Source organism: Nerophis lumbriciformis, linkage group LG29 (genome assembly GCF_033978685.3).
Source record: "Nerophis lumbriciformis linkage group LG29, RoL_Nlum_v2.1, whole genome shotgun sequence".
NCBI lineage: Eukaryota > Metazoa > Chordata > Actinopteri > Syngnathiformes > Syngnathidae > Nerophis > Nerophis lumbriciformis.
This window is the reverse complement of record NC_084576.2, coordinates 14,857,849-14,874,803: the sequence shown is the minus strand read 5'-3', so window position 1 is coordinate 14,874,803 and position 16,955 is coordinate 14,857,849. Positions and strand designations below refer to the sequence as shown.

Genomic DNA, 16,955 nt, shown 5'->3' with positions numbered 1-16,955 from the left:
GTCTAGAGCGGAAGTGTTGTCGTGTAGCACATGTACCTTGTTAGCTGCCAGCCTCCCGCCACTCAGACTGACTTCTCCGAGGAAGCGACGCGAAGACAAAAAAAAAAGGCTCTCTTGTCCTTCGGGAAAAAAAGTCTCAAAAACTTAATGACGGCCGTCACGTGACAGTTGGCGGTGAAGTGGAGCGTCACGACGGCTTCTGACGTCATGTGATAGACGAGGAGGACAGGTGAAAGGTGAGTTTAAACGACCGCGTGCGTTCACGTAGATGCAAAGTGTTCACGTGAAGGAAGCAATTAGTGCTGCGAGCACAGGAAGTTCCTCCAAAAAAACCCAATTTGAAGTTGTGTTCACGTGTCACGATGTGACGTCACTAGTTGACCTCCACGTGCATGACAAGCGTGTCCTCAAAAAGAGGCTGGGCTCAAAGTAAAATACGACCTCCTACCGACAGGAAGTTGTGGTTGTAGTTTCACTTTCAGCAGCATCCACCTGTCCGACTTCCTGTTTCTTCTTTTAGTTAGTTTGTGCTTCTTTCGAGGGTTCGGAGGTGCACGATGGGATCTTTTCGACGCTCCAGGCCTCGGTTCATGAGCTCCCCGGTTCTGTCGGACCTCGCCCGCTTCCACGCCAGCTCGGCCGCTCCGCACGTGGCCAACAGCAGCGTCTGGAACAGGTGACGACTTTCTTTGCGCTTTTATTTTGGAAAGCCATACGCGTTGACCAGTGTGTCCTCGCGTTTTTTGTTGCTGGGATGCAATGAAAAGCCCATCGTGGTGTCGATTCAGGATTTCCTGGTGAGAAGGTTGGCCTCGCGCTTGTTTCCTGTTACCCTGCCGCAGTGAGCAGGATGTTGACAGGAAGTGGCCATGACAGCCGGGTCACTTCCTGTCACACATGCTGGTTTAGCTAGGTTTTTTTCCCCGGCTCCTTCTGAATGACGGCGGTGTGTGATGACCTCTGACCTCTGGTCCTTTCCAGTGTCCAATCAGCCGTGATGAAGGTGTTCCAGGGCGGAGCTCTGCAGGCTAACGAGCTGTACACGCTTAACGAGAGCATCAGGTGATAATGTGCGAGCATGCGAAGGTGCTAACAAACATTGGAGCACAAAGTAATCTATTACATGTTCCCGGAATACTACCCTGATGGTCGTCATGTTCCCAGGTGGCTCCTGAAAACAGAGATGGGCTCCTTCATTACAGATTACTTCCAGGTACTTTTACTTGCTGGTTCTTGCAGGATGAAACAGGAAGTAGAATTGGTGTTTTTTTTAATATTATTGTCATTTCAGAACCAGCTGCTGACTGGAGGCCTGGCGGACGTTCTGGATCCGATCTTCATCTCTGGTGAGGAGTGGGATGTCCACACGCTCATTGCCATGGTAACGTCCTGTTTCCGTCCCGCAGGAGGGAAGGAGCAGCTGGTGGTCCTGGCCGAGGCGTGGGACCGCTTTTTTACGGAGACATTGCCCACCTTGCAGGCCATTTTTTACCCTGTACAGGTGAGGTCCACTTCCTGTTATGACTTCTCTGCTTAGAAATAACTGTGTGTGTGTGTGTGTGTGTGTGTTCTGGCAATGCTTACTTAATGGGAACATCGCTCTGTTTACACCAGGGGTCCCCAAACTACGGCCCGCGGGCTATATCCAGCCCCCCAGCATCCAAATTCCGGCCCACGGGAAGTCCCAAGTAAAAAAAAAAAAGTTGCTTTATTTTTTTTAATTTTTATTTTTTTAATTTTTTAATCTTTTCTTTCTAATCCATTTTCTACCGCTTGTTACTCTCTGTGTCTCCTAGCCGCTCAGGCAAATCATATTGTCTAAAAATTAATTTTCCCATCGATAACGTGACATTGTTATATGTTAAAATGGATTAAAAAGACAATGTATATATGTATGTATGTATGTATATATATATATATATATATATATATATATATATATATATATATATATATATATACAGGCTACATTTTTTTAACCCAATGCGGCCCACGAGTCAAAAAGTTTGGGGACCCCTGGTTTACACAGTCACCTTTAGGGGACCTCTGACGGTATGGGGACAAAAAAACAGGTCCCCTAAAGGGAAACCTTTTCAAATTACAGTCAGATCCATTCTGATGATGCCTAAGTGATTTTTAAGCTTTGGCCCATAAAACATGTTTACTTCTTAGTTTGAGTGTGAGACATTTGCACAGCAGTCCCCTCATCGGGCTGTAGCTGGTACTGTACTCGCTGCTTTTTTAAAATGGTCCTCAGTAGTCACGTACAAATTTGTGTGAATTATGCAAAAAAATATAAATTTGGTCCCCATGAACCATATTAACTCTTTTTCCCCATGGTCCCCAGTAAGAATGATCAGCACATTACTTCATCAATCCAGAGATTTAAAGACGTGTATGAGCTAACTGGGCAGTGGCCATTTTACACCATTTTTTTTATGCCTACACAACCTGTAGAAAGAAAGTGATGATCAAAAACTTGGTCCCCATTCCAAATGATAACCAGTATGTGTGTGTGTGTGTGTGTGTGTGTGCAGGGTCAGGAGCTGTCCATCAGACAGATGGCGCTGTTGGCCTTCAGGGACCTGGTGCTGTTGAGGCTCCACCTAGAGGACACTTTGGCTAATGTCACCTGCGTCCCCCCGGGCGTCACGCACATGCTGCTGGTTCTGCAGGTATTCTAGAACCTTCTATTTCGGTTTGTCAAGTTCAGTGGTGTCCGAAGTGTGGCCTTTAGCTAATTTTTTTTAACGGCCCGCGGCACAACCGTTAACGTTCAAATATTAGCATGCTGGGTTTTTTGCTAATTTTGCAACTATACACCTCAGCGTCAAATACTTTGCTTCTTGACGAATGATACCTGTTTGCATGCTAATGTTAGTATGCTAGCTCTTTTTAAAGCATTTTTTGTAGGTGTACACCTTTGTCACATTTTGGTAATTGATGCATGCTAATTTCAGCTTTTTTAAGCTAATTTTGTAGGTTTTTTACCTTAGTTACATTTTGGTACTTGATGCATGTTAGCGTTAGCATGCTAGCATTTTAAACAATATTTTCCAGGTACATACCTCAGAGTAATATACTTTGGTATTTGACCCATGTTAAAATTAGCATTTTAGCATGCTAGCGTTCAGTACACACCGGAGAGTAATATATTTTGATATTTGACGCATGCTAACGATAATATGCTAACTTTTTAGAAGCTAATTTTGTAGGTTTACACCTTAGTCACATTTTGGAACTTGATGCATGCTAATATTAGCATGCTAGCATTTCAAACACATCTTTCATGTACACACCTCAGAGTAATATATATTGGTTTTGATGCATATTACCTTCGAGTAATATATTTTGGTATTTGACGCATGTTACAGTTCTCATTTTAGCATGCTAGCTAAAAGTGTGCTAACTTTTTTTAACCAAATTTTTAACCGTAGTCATATTTTGGTACTTGATAAATGCTAATATTAGCATGCAGGCATTTTAAACACATTTTTCAGATAAACACCTCTGGGTAATACATTTTGGTATTTCACACAGGTTACTGTGTGCATTTTAGCGTCCTATTGTTAGTATGCTAGCTTTATTTTAAGCCAATTTTGTAGGTATACACCTTTTAGTCATATTTTGGTACTTGATGCATGCTAATGTTAGCATGCTAGCATGTTAAACACATTGCTTCGTACACACCTCAGTAATATATTTAGTTTTTTGGTGCACGTTACAGTTAGCATTTTAGCCCGCTAATGTTAGTATACTAGCTTTTTTAGGTTATTGTTGTAGATATACTGTACGCCTTAGTGATATTTTGGTACTTGATGCATGCTAAAGTTAACATGCTGTAGCATTTTAAACACATTGTTAGGTACACACCTCAGTAATATATTTTGGTATTTGACGCATGTTACAGTTAGCATTTTAGCATGTTAACATAGCATGATAGCTTTTGTAGCCAATTGAGCAGGTATACACCTCAGTGTCATATAATTTGGTATTTCAAGAATGCTAACTATAAGCATGGTAATGTTAGCATGGTAGCTTTTTTAGCTAATTTTGCTCATATTTATCATTACTTGACTTGTACTGGTTTAAAAAAAAAAAGAAAAAAAAAAGGCCCCTACAACCTTTGTCAGTGTGTGTGGCCCTCAGTGGAAAAAGTTTGGGTAGCCCTGGTCAAGATTGACTCTCTTCAGAACATTCTGTGTGTGTTCTGCAGGGTATCCATGAGTCCGGCGGTACCAATGAGCGGTATCAGCAGCTGGAGCGCCTGGTGGCCATGGTGGTTTCGCCGTATCTCAGCGACGTCCTCGCCAGAGAGCGCCAGTCGTCAGGTGAGTGTGCCAGAATATTCTGGACTCAGGAACATATTGTAGGGAGCAGCTAGCCTTGTCAGCTTTCATTAGCACATGTACGAAACCCAAAACCAGTGAAGTTGGCACGTTGTGTAATTCGTAAATAAAAACAGAATACAATGATTTGCAAATCCTTTTCAACCTATATTCAATTGAATAGACTGCAAAGACAAGATATTTAATGTTCGAACTGAGAAACTTGTTTTTTTTTGCAAATAATCATTAACTTCGAATTTAATGGCAGCAACACATTGCAAAAAAGTTGGCACAGGAGCATTTTTACCATTGTGTTACACGGCCTTTCCTTTTAACAACACTCAGTATACGTTTGGGAACTGAGGAGACTAATTTTTGAAGCTTTTCAGGTGGAATTCTTTCCCATTCTTGCTTGATGTACAACTTAAGTTGTTCAACAGTCCAGGGTTTCTGTTGTGGTATTTTACGCTTTATATTGCGCCACACATTTTCAATGGGAGACAGGTCTGGACTACAGGCAGGCCAGTCTTTACCATGAAGCCACACTGTTGTAACACGTGACTTGGCATTGTCTTGCTGAAATAAGCAGGGGCGTCCATGATGACGTTACTTGGATGTAGGGCTGGGCGATATCGATATACGCGATATATCGCGGGGTTGTCTCTGTGCGATATAGAAAATGACTATATCGTGATATCGAGTATACGTTCTCACGCAGTTGCTTTTAGCTGCGGGCATTACACTACATGCTCTACTCGCTCTTTCCTGTCTCTCCTTCTCACAGACAGACAAGCGCACCTTCTTACACACGTCACATACTATCACGTCATACGTCACATACGTATACGCCCTCCCCGAGCAGAGAGGTAGCAGCATGGCTAACGTTAGCTGTGATGCTAGCGGTAATACGAGAGAAAGAAGGTGCGAATCTGGTAATAATTGAAGGAATAATTAATTCCCAAGAAAAACAGCAGGGGGTCCATCGTCTGGCGGTGGTTTGGCTTCAAGTAGAAATATGTCGAACAGACAACCGTAAATTGTCAAGTGTGGGGCAAAAGCGTTGCTATAAAAAGTAGCATTACTGCTGTAACAAACAGTTCAGGGTGTCCCAAGTTACCGGAGTGTGTTAGTAAGGAGGAGGAGTTTTGTCCCTCCAGAGTTGTTGCCGTAGGGCTGTGACGTAAGGTGTGTGTGTGGTTGTGGAAGGAGGTGTGTGATGTTGACATTAAAGAAGCGGTGGCTACCGAACCTGCTCTAATGTCTCCCGTTTTTTATTTTATTAGATAAGTACACTGTATAGGCGAACCCAGGACACTCGGCTACACTGCTAATATGTAACATCATTTGAAAAGTCACCCGCTAGACAATGAAGAGTGCTTACTCTGCACGTCAACATCGTTAGGTGCCACACGTCCACACCATCAAAATGCAGAGGCAAACATTTCCAGATCAACACTGTATGAAAAAAATAGTGATTTTTTTAGTTGTGATTTCAATCTGCATGAAAGTTTAAAAGTAGCATATATTAATGCAGTATGAAGAAGAATGTTTTAATGTAGACACATAGAATCATCATACTGCTGTGATTATATGCATCAAGTGTTCATTCAAGGCTAAGGCAAAATATCCACATATATATTGTGTATCGCGATATGGCCTTTAAATATCGCGATATTAAAAAAAGGCAATATCGCCCAGCCCTACTTGGATGGCAACATATGTTGGTCCAAAACCTGTATGTACCTTTCAGCATTAATGGTGCCTTCACAGATGTGTAAGTTACCCATGCCTTGGGCACTAATACAATCCCATACTATCACAGATGCTGGCTTTTGAACTTTTCGCCTAGAACAGACTGGATGGTTCTTTTCCTCCTTGGTCCGGAGGACACCATGTCCACAGTTTCCAAAAACAATTTGAAATGTGGACTCGACAGACCACAGAACACTTTTCCACTTTACATCAGTCCATCTTAGATGAGCTCGGGTCCAGCGAAGCCGGCGGCGTTTCTGGGTGTTGTTGATAAATGGCTTTCGCTTTGCATAGTAGAGTCTTAACTTGTACTTCCAGATGTGGCAACGAACTGTACTTACTGACTGGTTTTCTGAAGTGTTCCTGAGCCCATGTGGTGATATCCTTTACCCACTGATGTTGCTTTTTGATGCAGTACCGCCCGAGAGATCGTAGGTCATGGGCATTCAATGTTGTTTTTCAGCCTTGCTGCTTACGTGTAGTGATTTCTCCAGATTCTCTGAACCTTTTGATGATATTACGGACCGTAGATGGTGAAATCCATCAATTCCTCGCAATAGCTCGCTGAGAAATGTTGTTCTTAAACTGTTTGACAATTTGCTTACGCATGTGTTCACAAAGTGGTGACCCTCGCCCCATCCTTGTTAGTGAATGACTGAGCATTCCATGGAAGCTGCTTTTATGCCCAATCATGGCACTCACCTGTTCCCAATTAGCCTGTTCACCTGTGGTATGTTCCAAATAAGTGTTTGATGAGCATTCCTCAACTCTCTGTCTTTTTTGCCACTTGTGCCAGCTTTTTTGAAACATGTTGCAGGCATCAAATTCCAAATGAGCTAATATTTGCAAAAAATAACAAGGTTTTCCAGTTCGAACATTAAATATCTTGTCTTTGCAGTGTATTCAGTTAAATATAAGTTGAAAAGGATTTGCAAATCATTGTATTCTGTTTTTATTCACGATTTACACAACGTGCCAACTTCACTGGTTTTGGGTTTTGTAATTACTGTAGTTTGTTTTGGACGCAGTTGCCTGTTAGCAATGTGGCTAACTGCCGCAGGCCGCTGGAATGTTCCAGGAATTCCAAGAAGCAGACACCATAAATAAACACACCAGCTTTGGTCAAGAGGATCACAACTTTGTGATTAAAGTCTTAAACTGGAAAGAGGCGGCTCGCTAAGCATGCTTCCTTTTTCAAAGTTTGCCCGTCCCTCAAAGATAGTTCAGATGTTTTGTGTTTATTTTCACAGAGTGCCGGCATCTGCGCTGGTTGCTAGGAGACGGTTCGCAGCCCGACGTGACCCAGCCTCCGATGTGCGAGTGCTCCTCTCTGGCGCCCTTGGTGGAACAAGAAGGGGAGGCCTACCTGGAGAAGTCCGGCGGCATGCGGCGCCACACCGTGGCTAACGCCCACTCCGACGTGCGGTTGCTGTCGAGCAGGATGCGCCGAGGGATGGAGGCGGATTGCCCGGACGCCGTCGTCGCCGTGGCCTTCTTGGCCGAGCCCGTCCATCCCAGACGCTTCTCCAGCCAACCCGACATGAACGAATCGCAGAGTAGCGGCGTTAGCAGCTAGCAGACATCGGACAGGAAACAGGAAGTAAAAGGACGTTTTTTAAAATGAAACCGCACACTTCCCACCTAGCCGGGGAATGTGGCGTCGCATGCTTATAGCAAACGGGAGCAGGAAGTTTCCTACCGCCATCGTCTTTTAGACATTTTGGGATAATAAAGATATTTCGTAATGCAAACAACACAACTTTAATTTTTTTTCACTTGTGTTTTATTGTGAAAAAAACAACAAAACACAATTGATTGATTTGACAGCTCAGGAGGGGGCGTGACAATGTTTGATTGACAGGAAGGGGGCGTGTCATTTAACATGTCCTGTAATTCCAGGCTGTCTAGCTGGGGTAGGCTCCAGCTTGCCCGCGATGTTTGTGGTCAACTAATCAGTTAACACATGACCTTTGACCCCCAAAGTGGGTTTAGTTGCCTGGCGCTTAACCGCAATGTAATCAGATTACAGCCGCCTCCCACTGGGCTGGCTCAACTCCTCAAATGACATCTGGCGCCTCCCTGTGGTGAGTACCAGCACTTCTCGTCGTGAGCCGACTGTCACATGGTGTGGTTACCGCGGCGATCTATGTTTTAAAGTGAAACAAGCTTGCGTGTTTGCTAACATTAAACGTTGTTCAGGTCCATCTACGCTCACGAGGGTGAGGTTGCTATGGTAACCACTCTTGAGAAAGCGCTCGGTCTGTCAAGGCCTCTGATTGGTCGTCCAGCAGGGCACCTCGCCACACCTGCGGGAGGTGACAGATCAACACCTGTTTCTGAAGAATGCCCGTCACCATGACGACAACACCGACCTGTGCGTGAGGAAGCTGAGCCGCTGCTCCAGACGACACACCCGGAAGGCGAGGTAAGACGACGACAACACCAACACCGCCACGCTGCGCACGCACACACACACACACACACACACAGACACACAGGTGGGCGGAGCTTGACTGGGATTTTTTTTTTACACGCTAAAATAAAAACAAGTACTCACAGCAGGATGAACACTTTGAGCAGCTGCTTCTCCTCGTCACACATCTGTGGAAGAACTTCCAGATGCTCTTCTTCTACACACACACACACACACACACACACACACACACACAAAACACTAGCTATAAGTCGCTTTCTTCTCAGTGTTGACTGACAAGTGGGCGGGCCTACCAGTCAGAGTGTGCGCTATGAAGGGCGTGTCGGGGGCGTGGCTAGGGGAGGAGGAGTCCCCAAGCAGATCAGGAAGCGACGAGGAGACGGTGGGAAGTGACGGCGTCCTCGACCACGGCGCAACTTCGGGAAACTCATCCTGACACACACACACTTAATTTGATCACCCAGCATGTCACAAGATGGCCGTCGCTCAATGTTTTCAGGAAGTGACACCCTCAACCCCCCACCAACATGGAGGAAAACAACCATTGACCTCTGAGTGGTATCTCGCTTAACATCAACTGATCATGTGACCTTAGACATCACAGAGACGACGTGGACGTTACCATGGACAAGGAGCTGGGCTCCTCCAGGAACTCTTTCACACTCAGACTCTTCCCGTTCACCTGGAAGGACACAGCATGACAACATTAAGGAGAACCTGGGGACGGAACATAGAGATGACAAATGAGAACATGAGTATGACATGAGAACACAAAGATGGAACATAATTTGGGACATATGATGACATGAAGCTGCAACATGAGTGTGACACGTTCGAACATGAAGATAGAACATGAAGATGTAACATGAGTGTGACCCATTAGAACATGAAAATAGAACATGAAGATGTAACATGAGTGTGACAAATGAGAACATGAGGATGGCACATGAGAAGATGAGGATAACATGAGAACAAAAGCATGATAACATGAGGATGTAAAATGAGTATGACACATGAGAACACGAACATAAAACATAACATGAAGATGTAACATGAGTGTGACAAATGAGAAGATGAGGATGATAACATGAGAACATAACAATGGAAAATTAGTATAACACAACAACTTAAAGAGGACACATGCAAACATGAGGATGGAACCTTAGTGTGACACATGAGAAAAAGAGGAAGATGACACGAGAACAAAAGCATGACAACATGAGGATGTAAAATGAGTATGGCAGATGAGAATACGAGGATGGTAAATGAGTATGACAAATAAAAACTTGAAGATGACACATGCAAACATGAAGATGGAACCTTAGTATGACACATGAGAAAATGAGGAAGATGACACGAGAACAAAAGCATGACAACATGAGGATGTAAAATGAGTATGGCAGATGAGAATACGAGGATGGTAAATGAGTATGACACGTGAAAACACGAAGATAAAACATAACATGAAGATGTAACATGAGTGTGACATATGAGAACATAAAGATACAGCATTAGTATGACACATGAGAACATGAGGATGGAACACATGAAGATGGAGCATGCATATTACATATGAGAACATGAGGATGGCACATGAGATGAGGATAGAACATAACATGAAGGTGTAACATGAGTGTGACAAATGACAACATTAGGATGGCACATGAGAAGATGAGGATAGCATGAGAACAAAAGCATGATAACATGAGGATGTAAAATGAGTATGACACATGAGAACACGAACATAAAACATGATAACATGAAGATGTAACATGAGTGTGACAAATGAGAACATGAGAAGATGAGGATGATAACATGAGAACATAATGGAAAATTAGTATAACACATAACAACTTGAAAAGGACACATGCAAACATGAGGATGGAACCTTAGTGTGACACATGAGAAAATGAGGAAGATGACACGAGAACAAAAGCATGACAACATGAAGATGTAAAATGAGTATGGCAGATGAGAATACGAGGATCGTAAATGAGTATGACACGTGAGAACACGAAGATAAAACATGATAACATGAAGATGTAACATGAGTGTGACATGAGAACATAAATATGCAGCATTTGTATGACACATGAGAACATGAGGATGTAACATAACATGAAGATGGAACACAAGTATTACACATGAGAACATGGACATGGGACAAAATAATAGTGTATTGTGAACGTGACCATGAAACATGATAATGCAATCTAAAAATGTGAGGCCAAGTCATGAGAATGAAAGATGAGAATGTGAGCCTTGAACATGAAGACTAAATGGAATGAGGTTGATGAAAATGAGACGTGGGAGCATGAGGAATGTAACATGCATGTGTCATGTGGCCTGATGAGAAGGGGTTGAGGTGCACTAGCCTGCAGGTGAGTGCAGATCCTCCTGAGGACGTCGTACACGTTGTCCCTGGAAAGTAACGACACAAACACGTACTGGACGCACAACGACGACAACAACACACGTGAGACATCGCACAATAGTTCAAACACCGGAACATCCAACGTTGAACAAAACTTGGAATTTCAAACCGCCAAACGAGACATCAGCTGTTTGACATCAACTGTCTGGAAAATGAGAACCACTTGAAAGTCAACTTTGGAGTTCCGCTATAATAATAAGTCACCTTCTGGCCCGTATCCATGGTGATAGCCAGGCCATTTGGCACCAGGCCGGCAGTCTTGTGTTTTTTCACCAGTCGCACCGAAACCACGGGAATGCACACCTGCACACAGGGGTCAGAGGTCAGCCGGTCTTAGGGTGGCCATGTTGGCATGGTCTGACCACCCACCTTAATGATGACAACATTAAGGAAAACATGAAGACGGAACATACAGATGACAACATGGGAACATAAAGCTGGACCATTAGTACGACACATGAGAACATGAGGATGCACCATGAGTATGACATATGTTAACACAAATATGGAACATGATAACATGAAGATGGAACATGGGTATTACATATGTCAACATAAATATGGAACATTAGTATGACACATGAAAACATGAAGATGCAACATGAGTGTGACACATGAGAACTTGAGGATGGAACATGAGTATGACACATGAAAACATGAAGATGCAACATGAGTGTGACCCATGAGAACTTGAGGATGGAACATGAGTATGACACATGAAAACATGAAGATGCAACATGAGTGTGACCCATGAGAACTTGAGGATTGAACATGAGTATGACACATGAAAACATGAGAATATGACAGTGAAACATGGGAACACAAGGATGCAACATGAGTAAGACATATGACAACACAAATATGGAACATGATAACATGAAGATGGGACATGGACATTATGATGAGAACATAAAGATGCAACATTAGTCTGACAAATGAGAAATTGAGGATGGAACATGAGTATGACACATGAGAACATGACAGTGTAACATGGGGAGGACACATGAGAACATAAGGATGCAACATGAGTATGACATATGATAACACAAATATGGGACATGAGAACATAAAGATGGAACATTAGTATGACACATGAGAACATGAGGATGCAACACCAGTATGACACATGAGAACTTGAGGATGGAAAATAAGTATGACACATGAGAACATGAGGATACAACATGAGTATGACACTTGAGGATGGACCACAAGTGTGACATATGAAAACATGAGTATGACAGGTGAGCAAATGAAGATGGCACAAGAGAATATGAAGACAGGACATTAGGGTGTTCCATCCGTCATGTTCATGTTCTCATGTGTCATTCCCATGTTACACTGTCATGTAATGTTCCTTCCTCATGTTTTCATATGTAATACCCATGTTCCATCTTCATGTTATCATGTTGACTTGAACATGAATATGCAACATTAGTACGACACATGATAACACAAATATGGAACATGATAACATGAAGATGGAACATGGTATTACATATGAGAACATAAAGATGGAACATTAGCATGACACATGAGAACATGAGAATGCAACATGAGTATGACACATTAGAACATGAGTATGACACATGAGAACATGCCGGTGTAAAATGGGGATGACACATGAGAACATGAGGATGCGACATGAGTATGACACATGAGAACACGAGGATTCGACATGAGTACAACACATGAGGACATGAGCCCATGACAGTGTAACATGGGGATGACGCATGAGAACATACGGATGCAACATGAGTATGACATATGATAACACAAATATGGGACGTGAGAACATAAAGATGGAACAATAGTATGACACATGAGAACATGAGGGTGCAACATGAGTACGACACTTGAGGATGGACCACAAGAATGACATATGAAAACATGAGTATGACAGGTGAGAAAATGAAGATGGCACAAGAGAATATGAAGATAGAACATTAGGGTGTTCCATCTGTCATGTTCATGTTCTCATGTGTCATTCCCATGTTACACTGTCATGTAATGTCCCATCCTCATGTTTTCACATGTAATACCCATGTTCCATCTTCATGTTATCATGTTGACTTGAACATGAATATGCAACATTAGTATGACACATGATAACACAAATATGGAACATGATAACATGAAGATGGAACATGGTATTACATATGAGAACATAAAGATGTAACATTAGCATGACACATGAGAACATGAGGATGCAACATGAGTATGACACGAGAACTTGTGGACGGAACATGAGTATGACACGAGAACATGACAGCATAACATGGGGATGACACAAGAGAACATGAGGATGCAACATGAGTATGACGCATGAGAACCTAAGGATGGAACATGAGTGTGACACATGAAAACATGAGAACATGACAGTGTAACATGTGGATGACACATGAAAACAAGGATGCAACACGAGTAAGACATATGATAACACAAATATGGAACATGATAACATGAAGATGGAACTTTGGTATTACATATGAGAACATAAGGATGCAACATTAGTATGCCACATGAGAACATGAGAATGCAACATGAGTATGACACATGACAACATGACAGTGTAACATGGGAATGACACATGACAACATGAAGATGCAAAATGAGTACGACACTTGAGGATAGACCATAAGTATGACAGGTGAGAAAATGAAGATGGCACATGAGAACATGAAGATGGAACATGAATAGGACATTTGAGGACGGACCATGAATATGACACATGAGAACATGAGTATGCAACAAAAGTAGGGCACTTGAGGATGGATCATCAGTATGACACATTAGAACATGAGTTTGAACCTTGAGGATGGAACATGAGTATGACTTATGATAACATGAATATGACAGATGAGAAAATGAGGAAGGCACATGAGAACATGAGTATGACACTTGAGGATGGACCATGAGTATGACATATAAGAACATGAGTAGGACAGATGAGAATGACACATACTGTAAGAACACGAGGATGGAACACAAGTATGATTGTTTGATTGATTGATTGAAGTATGACGTGAGAACATGAGTATGACAAATGAGAAAATGAGGGTGACACAAGAGAACATGACTAATACATATGTGAACATGATAATGAAAACATGAGAATGTAAAGATGGAACATGAGTATGACCCATAGGAACTTGAAGATAAAACATGAGTACATGAAAACACCAGGATGGAACATGAGAACATGATGATAAAACAAGAGAATGTGTGGATGCAACATGAAGTTGACACATGCGAACACAAATATAGAACATGCTAACATGGAGATGGAATATAAGTATTACATATGAGACCATAAAACGGTATATTAGTATGACTCATGAGAACCTGAGGATGCAACATTAGCATGACACATTAGAACTTGAGGATGGAACACGAGCATGACACGTGAGAACATGAGGCTGCAACATGAGTAGGACATATGTGAACATGTGAAAATGAGTATGACATCTGAGAAAATGAAGATGGCACATGAGAACATCTGGATGCAACACAAGTATGACACTTGAGGATGGAACATGAGTATGACATATGAGAACATGAGTATGACAGATGAGAAAATGAGGATGACTGATGAGAAAATGAGGATGACACATGATAACATGAGGATGACACTTGAGGATGGGCCTTGAGTACGACAGATGAGAAAATGAGGATGACACATGAGAACATCAGGATGCAACATAAGTATGACACTTGAGGGTGGAACATAAGTATGACACTTGAGGGTGGAACAAAGTATGACACTTGAGGGTGGAACATGAGTATGACATATGAGAACATGAGTACGACAAATGAGAAAATGAGGGTGACACATGAGAACATGAGGATGACACTTAGAGATGGAGCATGAGTATGACAGATGAGAAAATGAGGATTACACATGACAACACACGTGAACATGAGGGTGACAAGACAAGGATGATAACATGAGAACATAAGGATGGAACATGAGTATGACCCATGATAACTTGAAGATGGAACATTAGTATGACTCATGAGAACTTAAAGATGGAACATGAGTATGACATCTGAGAACATCAGCATCGCACATGAGAAAATGAGTATGACATGCGAACATGTGGATGGAACATGAGTGATACACACGAAAACATGAGTAATACACATGAGAACATGAGGGTGGCCATGTTGGCATGGTCTGACCACCCACCTTGATGTCCTTTCCAAAGAGGTGGGCGTAGAAACACAACCAGTTTCTGGAAATGTAAAGGCGGCCTTGAAGCAGGATGTCACGCAGCAGCGCACACGAGTACACTGCATGCAGACACACACACACACACACACACACACACACACGCACACACACTGGCATCACAAAATGTGTGATACCACAACCAGAACTTTGATCAGAAAAAAAGTACCTTTCATTAAGAGCTCATCTTTAGGGACCGTCTGAAAAAGTTTGTGGTATTGACTGTTGTACTTATTCACTGTCTGAGCACACACACACACACACACACACACACACACACACACACACACGCACACACACACACACAAAATAACTTCTATAATATCACATTCTGATTGATTGTCTCACATAGTGTCAATGTTTACTTACTGATCCTCTGTAACACTTTTTCACGTCTTCATACGACAAGTCATCAGTCACATGCATCCTGCAACACACATTCACGTATGCAAGCACACACACACAGACACACAGACACACGCACGCACACACTTAAAAAAACAATCAACATGCAAAATAACGTTTGTGTGTGTGTTGTTATTGTTTGGTGCACCAATGAGTGTGTGAAAGAGACCATTGTCCACAAGATGAACACAATTATGCAAGCGGTCCAAGTGGGACAGAGGCAATCGTGCTCAGTTCAATGTCTGCAACAACAGTGGGACAATCTGTGTGCTTAGTTCAGTGTCTGCAAATGGAATTAGTGTGTGTTGGACGTGACGAGAATGTCCCAAACACACACGTCTTTGTCACGCTAATGAGGGGGCGGGCTGTCTTTGAAGACTCATCAAGGAATGCAAAATGCAGCCTGGGGGCTTTTCAAAATAAAAGCATTTCTGATGCAGCCACGTGCCTGAAAAGTAACAGGCTGTCCTCCTCCCTGGGTGGGTCCACCTCATGGGGGGCCAGGACTTCATCACTCTGCTCCAAGATGTCCGCCATCACCGCTGCGACCACCTGCAAGATCAGAACACTATTCAGTTTAGATGGTGTGCTGTGATTGGTCAGTCAGCGGAGTGAGGACATCTGTTTCCATGGCAACGCTTTTGGAGACGGCAGAGGGCAGAGTTCCCAGCCAGAACTATTGACATGCACCGCCATGACAGTCAACCCTGCAAAACTTTCATTTGCATTTAAATCAAAATGTTCAAACAAGTTTAGTTTTTTTTAAGTTAAACGACTTTGAAACACAAACGTCCTCAATAAAGTTAGTTTAAATCGCTTTCATTGCGTAGTTACTGAACCGACGGTTTTAAGCCGACTATTGTGGGCGACGATTATCAGTGACGTCATCATTATCACGCTTACCTGACCCTTCTTCGGTCTTCACTCAGGTCCGCCTTAGATTCTCCGAGCGGCGCGCCTCCTCTTCGAGTCGTTTTTCATCAACTTCACACAGGAAGTGCAAAGAAGCATCTTTCAAAATATAACTACTAAGGAAGCCAGCAGAAGAGGAAGGACCCTTCAAAATAAAAGTCAATGTTTACTTCTAAATGTTCTCGCTGTCACGGGACCAAACAGCTAGGTTATAATCAAATGGTCACCCCACATTCTAAAATATATAAAAACGATTACCATCAAAGTAATAGTAATAGTGAAAATAATACATTATGTGTAATATGCTTTAATTTTCTTTTTTATTCCTCAAGTGCTATCCCTCGCACGTTTTTTTAAAAAAAAAATTTATTTGTTCAATATTTGAAGATTATAACGAAAGAAAATATTTACGTGTTTTAAAAATGTATAGTGAACATGTTTTTTATTTTCAGACTTTTTAAA

General features: G+C 42.4%; 2 protein-coding genes across 5 annotated transcripts; one reads left to right on the top strand and one right to left on the bottom strand.

The window, feature by feature from the left end:
* The first annotated feature begins 30 nt into the window (after positions 1-30).
* LOC133572210 (proline-rich protein 5-like) lies at positions 31-7,857 on the top strand. 3 transcript variants are annotated; one of them, XM_061925016.2, is made up of 9 exons: positions 31-236; positions 542-676; positions 982-1,062; positions 1,165-1,213; positions 1,292-1,346; positions 1,407-1,501; positions 2,538-2,675; positions 4,217-4,331; positions 7,331-7,857. In XM_061925016.2, exons 2-9 carry the CDS (start codon positions 558-560, stop codon positions 7,654-7,656), a joined length of 978 nt encoding a protein of 325 aa, XP_061781000.2. In that variant the 5' UTR covers positions 31-236; positions 542-557; the 3' UTR covers positions 7,657-7,857. The 3 variants fall into 3 exon arrangements, with proteins under 3 accessions (XP_061781000.2, XP_061780999.2, XP_072767950.1); XM_061925015.2 differs by having other exon boundaries at positions 521-676; XM_072911849.1 differs by lacking the exons at positions 31-236; positions 542-676 and having other exon boundaries at positions 997-1,086.
* Positions 7,858-7,885: 28 nt separating this feature from the next.
* Positions 7,886-16,586, bottom strand: gramd2ab (GRAM domain containing 2Ab). 2 transcript variants are annotated; one of them, XM_061925018.2, is made up of 12 exons: positions 16,485-16,536; positions 15,751-16,133; positions 15,546-15,603; positions 15,346-15,418; positions 15,135-15,238; positions 11,153-11,251; positions 10,890-10,961; positions 9,137-9,196; positions 8,808-8,946; positions 8,638-8,710; positions 8,453-8,536; positions 7,886-8,386 (listed from the first exon to the last, which is right to left on the bottom strand). In XM_061925018.2, exons 3-12 carry the CDS (start codon positions 15,600-15,602, stop codon positions 8,344-8,346), a joined length of 804 nt encoding a protein of 267 aa, XP_061781002.1. In that variant the 5' UTR covers position 15,603; positions 15,751-16,133; positions 16,485-16,536; the 3' UTR covers positions 7,886-8,343. The 2 variants fall into 2 exon arrangements, with proteins under 2 accessions (XP_061781002.1, XP_061781001.1); XM_061925017.2 differs by having other exon boundaries at positions 7,887-8,386; positions 16,030-16,133; positions 16,485-16,586.
* Between the last annotated feature and the right edge of the window lie 369 nt (positions 16,587-16,955).

Excerpts from the sequence above, each read along its gene's own strand:
- LOC133572210 (XM_061925016.2), top strand. The coding sequence starts at position 558 with ATGGGATCTTTTCGACGCTCCAGGCCTCGGTTCATGAGCTCCCCGGTT. Across the intron at positions 1,214-1,291 it reads TCATTACAGATTACTTCCAG|AACCAGCTGCTGACTGGAGG; the intron begins GTACTTTTACTT and ends TTGTCATTTCAG. Across the intron at positions 2,676-4,216 it reads ACATGCTGCTGGTTCTGCAG|GGTATCCATGAGTCCGGCGG; the intron begins GTATTCTAGAAC and ends TGTGTTCTGCAG.
- gramd2ab (XM_061925017.2), bottom strand. The coding sequence starts at position 16,118 with ATGGCGGACATCTTGGAGCAGAGTGATGAAGTCCTGGCCCCCCATGAG. Across the intron at positions 8,947-9,136 it reads AGCCCAGCTCCTTGTCCATG|GATGAGTTTCCCGAAGTTGC; the intron begins GTAACGTCCACG and ends TGTGTGTGTCAG. Across the intron at positions 8,387-8,452 it reads CTCAGCTTCCTCACGCACAG|GTGTGGCGAGGTGCCCTGCT; the intron begins GTCGGTGTTGTC and ends CACCTCCCGCAG.